Source organism: Limulus polyphemus, unplaced genomic scaffold (assembly GCF_000517525.1).
Source record: "Limulus polyphemus unplaced genomic scaffold, Limulus_polyphemus-2.1.2 Scaffold3980, whole genome shotgun sequence".
NCBI classification, from domain to species: Eukaryota; Metazoa; Arthropoda; class Merostomata; order Xiphosura; family Limulidae; genus Limulus; species Limulus polyphemus.
The window spans coordinates 43,302-54,847 of NW_013669590.1; the positions used below are offsets into that span (position 1 = coordinate 43,302).

Here is an 11,546-nt window from a genome sequence, read left to right on the forward strand (position 1 = left end):
TATCATGCAGAGAGAAAAACGTAGTGGAGCAACTGTTCCCTTTATCCATCTTGTGACATCACCTAGTGTAAACTGTATCATGCAGAGAGAAAAACGTAGTGGAGCAACTGTTCCCCTTATCCATCCTGTGACATCACCTAGTTTAAACTGTATCCTGCAGAGAAAATAACGTAGTGGAGCAACTGTTCCCTTTATCCATCTTGTGACATCACCTAGTGTAAACTGTATCATGCAGAGAAAATAACGTAGTGGAGCAACTGTTCCCTTTATCCATCCCGTGACATCACCTAGTGTAAACTGTATCCTGCAGAGAAAATAGCGTAGTGGAGCAACTGGTTCCCCTTGTCCATCCTGTGACATCACTTAGTTTAAACTGTATCCTGCAGAAAAAATAAGTGGTAGGGCAACTATCTCATCTGTGACGTTGCCTGTGACTGAAACCATGTTTTTTTAATTTCACTCTAAGCTACATTGATAAACATGTTAAGGCCAAGAAAGATCTTTATTTCACTGATTTTTTTCGTTTAGGGCATCTTTAAATATTTTCCACATTTACTTATTTGTTCATATCCATTAAGTTGTACCTACTGCTAGCTATGGTACTGAAACTTATATAGCGTGTATCTCTAGTTTACAGACAAGTTGGATGGTATGTTACAAGCACTTCATTAAGTTGTACCTACTGCTAGATATGGTATTGAAACTTATATAGCGTGTATCTCTTAGTTTACAGACAAGTTGGATGGTATGTTACAAGCACTTCACAGCAGCGTTGAACAGATGAGCAATTCTGAGCCCGTTTCTGCTCATCCAGAACGGATTGAGGAACAGATCATGGACAACAAGAACGTCCTCGACGTCTTGACCAAACGTTCTACAGCCCTGGAGGCTGTTAAGAGGGCTGCTGATGATGTTATCACAAAAGCTGGCACTGACCAACCTGCAGTAGAAGGTTAGCTAAGATATTATTGTAACTTTATTTAGTTGTATGTTGGGGAAAAAAATTTTTAAGGTTTTCTATTTTTTCTAAACACATAATTGTTTTTATAGTAAAGATTACTTTAAACATATCTGTAAAGTAAATGAGATATTTACATATTTAAATATAAAACTGTGTTTTGTGAAAAAAAAAGTAAATAAAAAACAGATGGTCATTCTGTAGTTTTGTTGCATTTCAGATATTCGTCAGAAACTAGATCGACTGACTGACCTGTGGGAGAAGATCCAGAAATCCTCTAAAAATCGAGGCCGCAACTTAGAAGATGCTTTGACCGTAGCCGAGAAGTTCTGGAACGAGCTTAATGCCGTGATGAAAGCCTTAAAAGAGCTTCAAGAAAACCTAAATGCTCAGGAGCCTCCAGCCATTGAGCCTAGTGCCATACAGGAGCAACAGGATGCACTCCAGGAGATCAAGCAGGAAATCGACCAAACAAGGCCAGAAGTGGACCAGTGTAGACAGGCTGGTCAGGACCTGATGCAACTGTGTGGAGAGCCAGACAAACCAGAAGTCAAGAAACACATCGAAGATCTGGACTCAGCCTGGGAGAATGTCACGACCCTGTATGCCAGGAGAGAACAGAACTTAGTAGATGCCATGGAGAAGGCTATGAACTTCCATTTTACCCTACAGGTTCGTTTGATTTTCTTTCACTCCTAAAGATTCGTGCATGCATCGTGGAGGTGTAACAGGGTTTGTTTTATTATAGATCAGAAGAAGTAATTTGTTGTATTTGGTAGTCAGTCTTAGGTTTTGTCGTTTTAATGGTTATACTTTGGTTTAATACCTTATTGATGTTGTTGAAAATAATATTTTCTTTTTTTTTCCTACAAAGAATTTTGTTATACAGACTAAAAAATGTGTAGCTTGAATAGTAGTATTAATATAAAATAAAAATCTGTGTACAATTCTATTTTCACAGATCCTGTGCTTATCTGGTGTTTATGGCATGTAATGATAAGCATATGTTATTAAACTTCAGGTTATTCCATTTGGAAGTTTTTCTGATTTAACATTAGACAAAACTAATTTTAATGAAAAAATTAATCGAAAACAAATGAAAACGCTAGTCGACTATGAATACTTTTATTTAAATGTCTTGCTGTTATATCAAGAGCACTAATTAAATCTAATTTTTATTGATGACTAAACAGAATTTAGTTATTTGATTTGATTTTTGACCATTTGAGGTTTCAAGTTTTGTTGTTAATGGGTCTTTGGAGCAGTTACTGCTATATAAAGAATGGTATTCAAGAACAAAGTGTTTTTGTTGAAAATGTATTTTCTTTGTTTTCCGTAGAGTTTGCTGGAGTTTCTAGACAGTGCAGAAGAAAAATTTGGCAGTCTTGGTCCAGTGGGGTCTGACATCGACTCCGTAAAGGCTCAAGTTAAACAGCTTGAAGTTAGTATAATTATTGAAATATATAAATAGAAATTAGGTATTATGCAGTTCTGTTTGATATGTTTTAGTGATAAACCAGCAGCTAAAGCTATTTTCAGTAATGACAGAGCTCTGTAAGAAATGTTTATATTGATAAGTAATATAGCTTTCGTGTAATGATTATATAGTTTACGAACAGGAGCTGAAAGGTCAAATAAAAATCAAGCTAATTTTTTATGTGCTTGCTAACTTAAGTTTACTCTCCGAAACTGTATGTATGTACGTAGTGTATAAATTTACAGATTCTTTTCTGTTGTAACAGGAATTTAAAAATGAAGTTGACCCGCACATGGTTGAAGTCGAAGGGTTGAATCGACAAGCTCAAGATCTGATGGAACGAACATCACCTCATCAAGCCCTCTCCATACGAGAACCATTAGCAGATATAAATCGTCGCTGGGATGAATTACTTAAGGGCATTGTAGAACGACAGGTAATTTTTCGTATAAACTTCTATTTATTAGATGACAAACTCCAATTGTTAATAATTTTCATGCTTATAATTACAGTTTTATTAACTTGTTAGTAAATTTCCCACACAAACATTTCAGATATCTCACTGTGAAGTTCTTTAAATAAGGAGTATCTAATTAGAACCTTAATATTAAAACATTTATTTAGTGAGGGTCACGGCCCCGTAAAGCTCCTTCTAGCACACAATGTGGACTGATTACCCTCATGCCCCCCAGTGGCACAGCTGTATGTCTGCGGACTTACAACACTAGAAACTGGGTTTCGACACTCGTGGTGGGCAGAGAACAGATAGTCTATCGTGTAGCTTTGTGCCTAACTACAAACTGTTTGATTACCCTGCTGCCTCACACTAGCTAAATCTAACAATTAGTGAGAGTGTATAAATTTAAAAAGTTGTATGATCAGTATTATTCATCCTTCAAATAGTTTCTGTAGCTTTTACTCAGCTTTTTATTTGAATAATACATCTTTTTTGAAAGGTATATGTTTTGAGAGGATTGAAGTCTTTGTAAGTGATTTGATACATTTGTGTATTGAGCTGATACATCCTTTATTAGACCGACAGCCAACACATAAGGCTTTACACTCGCAACTGTGACTTACATGTAACGGAATGTCTGATTCACCCTCACAGCAATCACTAGAAAATGCTATCCTCAAGCTTGGTCAGTTCCAGCTTGCCCTGGATGAACTCTTATCCTGGATCACGAGGACCGAAAAGACACTAACTGACCGTAAACTAGTTGCCGGTGATCCTCAAGTCATTGAGGTGGAACTAGCCAAACATAAGGTAAATGTGCTTATCTACTTGCTGTGTACGATTATTATTGTTAAAAGTGATGTATTAAAATATATATTTACATACTGCAGTATAAATCTTAATCTGTGGAGAATCAGAGTTTATCAAGTGTTTCTCTCTCTTAATCTGTGGAGAATCAGAGTTATCAAGTGTTTCTCTCTCTTAATCTGTGGAGAATCAGAGCTTATCAAGTGTTTCTCTCTCTTAATCTGTGGAGAATCAGAGTTTATCAAGTGTTTCTCTCTCTTAATCTGTGGAGAATCAGAGCTTATCAAGTGTTTCTCTCTCTCTTTTTTGTTGTTGTTGTTTTGGTATGAGGTAAGGGAAGCTTTTGTTGGTCAACATTTATAACTTGTTGACCTATAAGTTCTTGTTTAACAAATGTATATATTTTTATTAACATAAAACTGGACAACAAGAGATCTGTTAGTCTATCTGGTCTGTCTCATCCACTAAACTAAACTATTACAAAACTCGCAGTCGGCTCTTGCCATTCAAATATTTATCAAGCCTTCCCTTAAATTGACTGCTTCCACTACATCTGAAGGCAACCCATTCAAAACTCCAACATCCTGTTAGAAAAATAAAGCTGTCTTAAAATAGTTGTAGGCTATGTTTTTAATCTAGACAATTAAAGAGACTTGTATTCTTGTTCAGCCAGAAGGAAATTTAATTTAATTGATAGTCCTTATGGACTAGAACCTTCTTGATAGTTTTGAAAACAATCTGAGTCACATATAATAAAGTAAGTTAAGCTAGTTTGAATTACTGAGTGAGATCATTAGTTATTTAATGTGTAATCAGTGCATGAATTAGTCAGTTAGTTCAGTGCCTTAAGCTGTAAATTTGATAAAGAAACAGAATTACCAGATAAATGGAATTTCTGTTAGATATAGTAATGTTGTAACATTAAGCCTATCGGTGAAAGATAGTTATAATAAACACTGAAGTTGAAGAAATAAAATGTTTCAGTTATCATTAAGTGGACTGGATTTTCTGTTATTCTTTTTTACTAAATAATCTGAAGTAACTTATTCAAAAATAAAAAAATCACAACAATGTATTTACCAATCATTCCAGGTTCTAGTCAACGATATTCATGCTCACCAAATAAGCATAGACACCATTAACCGTGTAGGCCACCAACTGGTTGATATAGATCAAGGTTCTGAAGATGCCAATGCCACACAAAAGAAGATGAATGATTTGAACACTAGGTGGCAGCAACTACAAGATAAAGCTGTTGAACAACAGAGAGAACTTGAAACAGCACGTAAAGAGGTAATGTAACATCTGTTATACTGTAAGTTGTGTTACACGTAATATCTGTTACATTGTTAGTTGTGTTACACTGATGGGTGTGAGTATACAGTAACATCTGATACACTGTAAGTTGTGTTACGCGTAATATCTGTTACATTGTAAGTTGTGTGAGTATACAGTAACATCTGATACACTGTAAGTTGTGTTACGCGTAATATCTGTTACATTGTTAGTTGTGTTACACTGATGGGTGTGAGTATACAGTAACTGTTACATTGTAAGTTATGTTACACTGATGGGTGTGAGTATACAGTAACATCCGATACATTGTAAGTTGTGTTACACTGATGGGTGTGAGTATACAGTAACTGTAACATTGTAAGTTATGTTACACTGATGGGTGTGAGTATACAGTAACTGTTACATTGTAAGTTGTGTTACACTGATGGGTGTGAGTATACAGTAACTGTTACATTGTAAGTTATGTTACACTGATGGGTGTGAGTATACAGTAACATCTGATACATTGTAAGTTGTGTTACACTGATGGATGTGAGTATACAGTAACTGTAACATTGTAAGTTATGTTACACTGATGGGTGTGAGTATACAGTAACATCTGATACATTGTAAGTTGTGTTACACTGATGGGTGTGAGTATACGGTAACATCTGATACATTGTAAGTTGCGTTACACTAATGGTTGCGAGTTTATAGTTAGTTGTTATATTCATAGTTTGGAGCTTGTGGTGGCAAGTTACAATATGTTTAATTTTCACCAGGCTGTATCATTTAATCAAGAAATTCAAGACCTTCTCTTGTGGCTTAGTGATGTGGACTGTCAGTTGGCTACTTCTAAACCAGTTGGTGGTTTACCAGAAACTGCCCGAGAACAACTTAATCGGTTTATGGTGAGTACATTTCGAAATGATTTTCATATTTAATTTTAATGTTTCATTAAATTACAATTTTTAGTTCCTTTTCTGTACAATTTACCTAAGTCAGTGGTTTAAAAGATTGTTATAATAAACACTTTTCTACTAATTACTGATCTGATCCATCAAGTTCTTTAAGAAAGTACACACTTATAGACACCAGAAGTATCCAAGTAATATAATATCTTATGTTAAGCATCTATATTGTTGTGGAACAGTTTTCATTGTTTTCTACTAATTACTGATCTGATCCATCAAGTTCTTTAAGAAAGTACACACTTATAGACACCAGAAGTATCCAAGTAATATAATATCTTATGTTAAGCATCTATATTGTTGTGGAACAGTTTTCATTGTTTTCTACTAATTACTGATCTGATCCATCAAGTTCTTTAAGAAAGTACACACTTATAGACACCAAAAGTATCCAAGTAATATATTATCTTATGTTAAGCATCTATATTGTTGTGGAACAGTTTTCATTGGTTGATACTATTTCCTTCTGTAGGAGTTATACAGTGAACTGGACACAAACCGTTACAAAGTTGAGACAGTATTACAGCAGGGTCGAGATTATATGAAACGGACGGAGGAAGGTTCAGCTGTAAACTTGCAGCATAATGTTAAAGTTCTAAAACAACGATGGGACAGTGTTCTTAACAAACTGAACGACAGAAAGGTGAGCATCAGAATTAGGTGAAAAGAAGATCTGGACATAGTATAATGGAGGAAGAATGCGTTTAATTATTATTTTTTCACAAACATGAATTTTTATCTATCGGGGTCATATTTCATATCATTAAATTTTATCTGTAAAACTAGATATAAATTTGAATTTGTGACAAAGTGTTCATTTTCACTGTGTTATTTTTTATTTAAAAAAAATCATTCAGTGTTGGTTAACTTGAGTAATCCTTTAAGCAACCATTTAAATACTACTTGTAGACGATAAAACATCCTGTCGGTTTTTTGTTCAAATCAAGAACTAATGATTCAGTGCACACCATTCACTACAAGTTTTAGTTTATTTATTATGGTAAATTTTTCAAGTCAGCTTATTGTGCAAGTTTGGCTTCATTAATTTATATGCAGCTTCATTTTTAAAATTTTTCACTCATGATTTGTCTTATTAAATAACATTTGATCAGAAGTTATTTTTGACATTAATATGTAGGGTACTGTTGTTTGATTTTAACTGTGAGTATAGTATTTGGGAACAAGTTTGTAAAGAGAGTTTTGTAAAAGTTGTTATGTTCACTTTATACTGCTTTAGCCAAACTTTTGTAGATAGTTTTAAGTATATTTGTTTCTTAGCTAGAAATCATGTTTTGTACCTTTTTTTTTAAACAGATAAAACTTGAAATAGCATTACGAGAAGCAACACAGTTCCATGATGCCCTACAGGAGTTTGTTGACTGGCTGACAAATGCTGAGAAGTATCTCTCCAGCATGAAGCCAGTTAGTCGAGTGATGGACAGTGTTGTTAAACAGATCGAAGACCATAAGGTTAGGAACATGTTTGGAATAAAGTAATAGTTACTCGATACTTATTTTTCACTCAGAAATGTTAGGAACATTTGATGATAGCTTATAGAATACGGAAATAAACCTAACACTATTTTCTTGAAATTCCTCCTGTTTCTATAACTTTTAAATGCTGTAGACTTAAATTTATAGGGTACCTTTTTAACTTGATCTCTATTTTCAAAACTGTAAAAAAAACCTGAAAACCAGTGGCTGTTCACTTAGCATGTTACCATTTTAACCAACTTGTATGTAGTTTCTGTTTCATTCCAAAGTTTAAAAAAAAAGATATAATCTTTCATAGTTTATCGTGGACTATCGCAACTTATCGGGTTTTCCAAAATATAAAGAAAGAGAACTTGAGATATTGTTAATTTTACTGTTTGCTCAGCTATTTTTAAACCATTCAGAGGAGCTAGATTATCTGTGGCCTCAGTTTTTATGTGTTCACTCCGAGTTCTAGTTACTCGTGAATCTGAAAGTTAAGCTACCTTTGAATTATTTCAACATTGTAATCTGTTACAGAGTTTCCAGAAAGATCTGGGGTCCCATAGAGAGGTGATGATAAACCTGGACAAGAAGGGTACACACTTAAAGTACTTCAGTCAAAAACAAGATGTTATTTTAATTAAGAACTTGCTTATTAGTGTACAACATCGCTGGGAACGAGTGGTGTCGAAAGCTGCGGAAAGAACGAGAATGTTGGATCATGGATACAAAGAAGCTATAGAGGTACTATTTTACTTTGTTTCCATTTTTTTATTATTACTAACTTTGATCAGGAGGAGTTATTGTTTATTCATGAGACAGCAACGTTGGATCATGGATACAAAGAAGCTATAGAGGTAGTATTTTACTTTGTTTCCATTTTTTATTATTACTAACTTTGGTCAGGAGAAGTTATTGTTTATTCATGAGACAGCAACGTTGGATCATGGATACAAAGAAGCTATAGAGGTAGTATTTTACTTTGTTTCCATTTTTTATTATTACTAACTTTGATCAGGAGGAGTTATTGTTTATTCATGAGACAGCAATGTTGGATCATGGATACAAAGAAGCTATAGAGGTAGTATTTTACTTTGTTTCCATTTTTTATTATTACTAACTTTGATCAGGAGAAGTTATTGTTTATTCATGAGACAGCAACGTTGGATCATGGATACAAAGAAGCTATAGAGGTAGTATTTTACTTTGTTTCAATTTTTTTATTATTACTAACTTTGATCAGGAGAAGTTATTGTTCATTCATGAGACAGTAATGTTGGTTTAACGAGATGTATTCATACTCGAACAACATGTATATTTGAACTTTCTTATTTTTAAAATCAAGTTTCTTTAGTTGAAATCTAACACCACTGCTATATTAGTAACAAATGTATTTCAATAGATAATTAAAACACCGAGTCCCCTCCCATAAAAAGTGCCAGAATGCACTGTATCATTTCAACAATAGTTAAAAATTGAATAAATACAACGTACCTCTACCATTGTTCTTTTAGTTAATTAAAACTAAAAATAAATTTTTTTTAAAACCAATGACATTGGATAAACTGATCATACTGTGCTGTAGGTGTGTGCTAGAAGGGCGTAAATAATAATAAACCCAATGTACTTCAGGTGTAACAGAGCAAAATAAAGAAAAATATACAGTACAAATATGGTTACCATTTGTTTCACCAGTGGTGTGTATTAGTTATTTTAAAAGAACAGGATTACTTATCTATATGTTTGCCCTTTTCACACTTGGTGCTTATCGAGATAACAGGGAAGTTCGAACTGTAAAATATTGGACACACACTGAGAAAATTGACCAAAATACCCTAATACCGTTTTGGGCTCAGAGACTGTGAGTTTGCTGTTGCAACATCCCAGATCGAGGCAATGTCACGAGAGTGATATTCTTTGATACATTTTTATGTGTTTTTGGGGTGAAGTTTTATCCTAGTTTGCTGTAAAAAGATTTCTATTTAATGTTTTAAAAAAAGGTTCTTAAAGTGCCAGAACAGTATTCAGATGTATTCCGTTATGACTCGAGCATGCTTATCATTACCTCTTTAATTTCATTAAAAGTCAAAGAAACGTTCCTCAGAACTCTGACGCTGGTAGTATAAATAATTAATATCTTTATATTGAAACTGAAGGTCGTGATGTTTTCACGTTTAGCACACTACCAACAAGTTCTAATTGTAACGTTACAGTTTTACGATACATGGAATGAACTGTTCTTGTGGTTGGAAGAGGCAGAAAGAACTCTGGACAGCTTTACCCACATTGATAAAGATCCAGATAAGGTCAAACAGCTACTAAACACACACAAGGAGTCCCAACGAGAATTTGGTGCCCAACAATCCAAGTACGATACCACCATGAAAATTGGTCGCATCCTGAAAGATCGTTGTCCCAAATCTGACATTCCCAGTCTTCAAGAGATGATTGACAAGTTAAAGAACAAATGGAATTGTGTGTGTAACAAATCTGTTGACAGGTTAGTGAAGTTATTTCTACTTTGAATTTTTTTTGTATTAAATAATGTTTTGATCACTGTTGGTAACATATATATATGTGACATTTTATGTGTAATTATGTTTCAAAAATTAACAACAAAAATAATTCTACCAAAATGTTTTTTGACTATTCTGTAGAAGTTATAATTAATGTATGTAAGTTTTAGTATCTACAGTGGTCTATTAGGCTTGTAATAAAACATAACTATGAAATAAAATACAGTTAATCAAAGCTGGAAAATTAATTGGCCACTGATGTTAATTTCACAAACAAACCCTGAAGTATTTAAACAGTATCGTGTGGTATGGGTGATTTGTGAAGTTGGTTAATAATGTATCTCATCACCAGACAAAGGCAACTAGAAGAAGCTCTCTTACACTCTGGACAATTTAAAGATGCCATTATAGCACTGTTTGACTGGTTGGATTGGGCTAAGGGAGCGCTAGCTGTAGAGCAACCGATACACGGTGACCTGGATACGGTAACGACACAGGTTGATCAACATAGGGTAGGTAGTAGTTCTTTGTGAATGCAACTGCTTATATTTTGTCCTGTTTTTCATACATTTTGAACCAAAGACTTACCATAACTTTTAACATTTTCAAGAAAACTAACAGCTAAGAAATAATTGTATTCTGCTTGTGTTTGCGCAGATATTTCAAGATGAGCTGCAAAACAGAGCCAACAACCTGGAATCTATCCGTCGAATTGCTGGTGAACTTTTGCAAACAGCAACTCACGAAGATGTAGAGCACATCGAAAACCAGGTGGACCAGCTGAACCTAATGTGGAATGAACTTGTTAAGCTAAGCGACGAGAAACAACAAAATCTGAATGAAGCACTTCAGAAGGTAGATTTGAGTAATACTATGTATTTTTGTAGAAAGTTCATTTCATTTTCACAATAAATGCTTTATTTTTTAAAAAAATGCTGTATTGTTTTGTTTAAATAGGTGAAAATACTAACTCACAAACTAAGTATCAAGAAAGACTTCATTTGTTAGATAGATTTTTGTATGTCATTGTAACTAGTGTAACAAAACTTTGAAGTATAGTAATAGACAAAAACTAATAGTCTAGTAGGTATAAGAAAAGCTTAGAACCTAGAGTGTCACGAAGACATCAACATACTCATGTTTATATGGAACTATCTGCATTTAACTACAAGAAATAAACCAGGATAAATTAGTTAGAATTGTATTTGATATTTAAGAAATGTTTGTTAGTAACAAATGAAACTGTCATAGTTTTATGAATAAATTAACATGTTGATGAACCTCTTGATAAAAGAGTTAGCACAAAGGATCGCATATAAAGTGTAATAAACTTAAAATAAGACCCAAAACTCGAGCACTTTCGAATAGTTGACTGTTTTTCTTCAGGAACAAGAATAGTCAACTATTTGAAATCGCTCGAGTTTTGGGTCTTATTTTAAGTTTACTAACATGTTGATGAGTATATTGTTACTGGAGCACATATGTAATACCCCGAAAGAAAATCAACTTTAAAGGTTGTTTTTTTTTTTTTCACACCAGGCAGAACAGCTACAAAGGTCATTCCATATACTCCTGGAATGGGTGTCAGACATTGAAATAAAGCTGAGGT

General features: G+C 33.9%; 1 protein-coding gene across 1 annotated transcript in view; it reads left to right on the plus strand.

The window, feature by feature from the left end:
• LOC106470392 (microtubule-actin cross-linking factor 1-like) overlaps positions 1–11,546 on the plus strand; it is a 47,019-nt gene that overhangs the window by 18,732 nt on the left and 16,741 nt on the right. Inside the window, exons 22-34 of the mRNA XM_022398990.1 lie at positions 727–952; positions 1,179–1,630; positions 2,298–2,399; positions 2,701–2,871; positions 3,547–3,702; positions 4,792–4,992; positions 5,757–5,885; positions 6,418–6,588; positions 7,260–7,415; positions 7,959–8,165; positions 9,635–9,921; positions 10,290–10,449; positions 10,595–10,792. Of these exons, the coding sequence (XP_022254698.1) occupies positions 727–952; positions 1,179–1,630; positions 2,298–2,399; positions 2,701–2,871; positions 3,547–3,702; positions 4,792–4,992; positions 5,757–5,885; positions 6,418–6,588; positions 7,260–7,415; positions 7,959–8,165; positions 9,635–9,921; positions 10,290–10,449; positions 10,595–10,792 (2,616 nt within the window). The remainder of the gene's footprint in view (positions 1–726; positions 953–1,178; positions 1,631–2,297; positions 2,400–2,700; positions 2,872–3,546; positions 3,703–4,791; positions 4,993–5,756; positions 5,886–6,417; positions 6,589–7,259; positions 7,416–7,958; positions 8,166–9,634; positions 9,922–10,289; positions 10,450–10,594; positions 10,793–11,546) is intronic.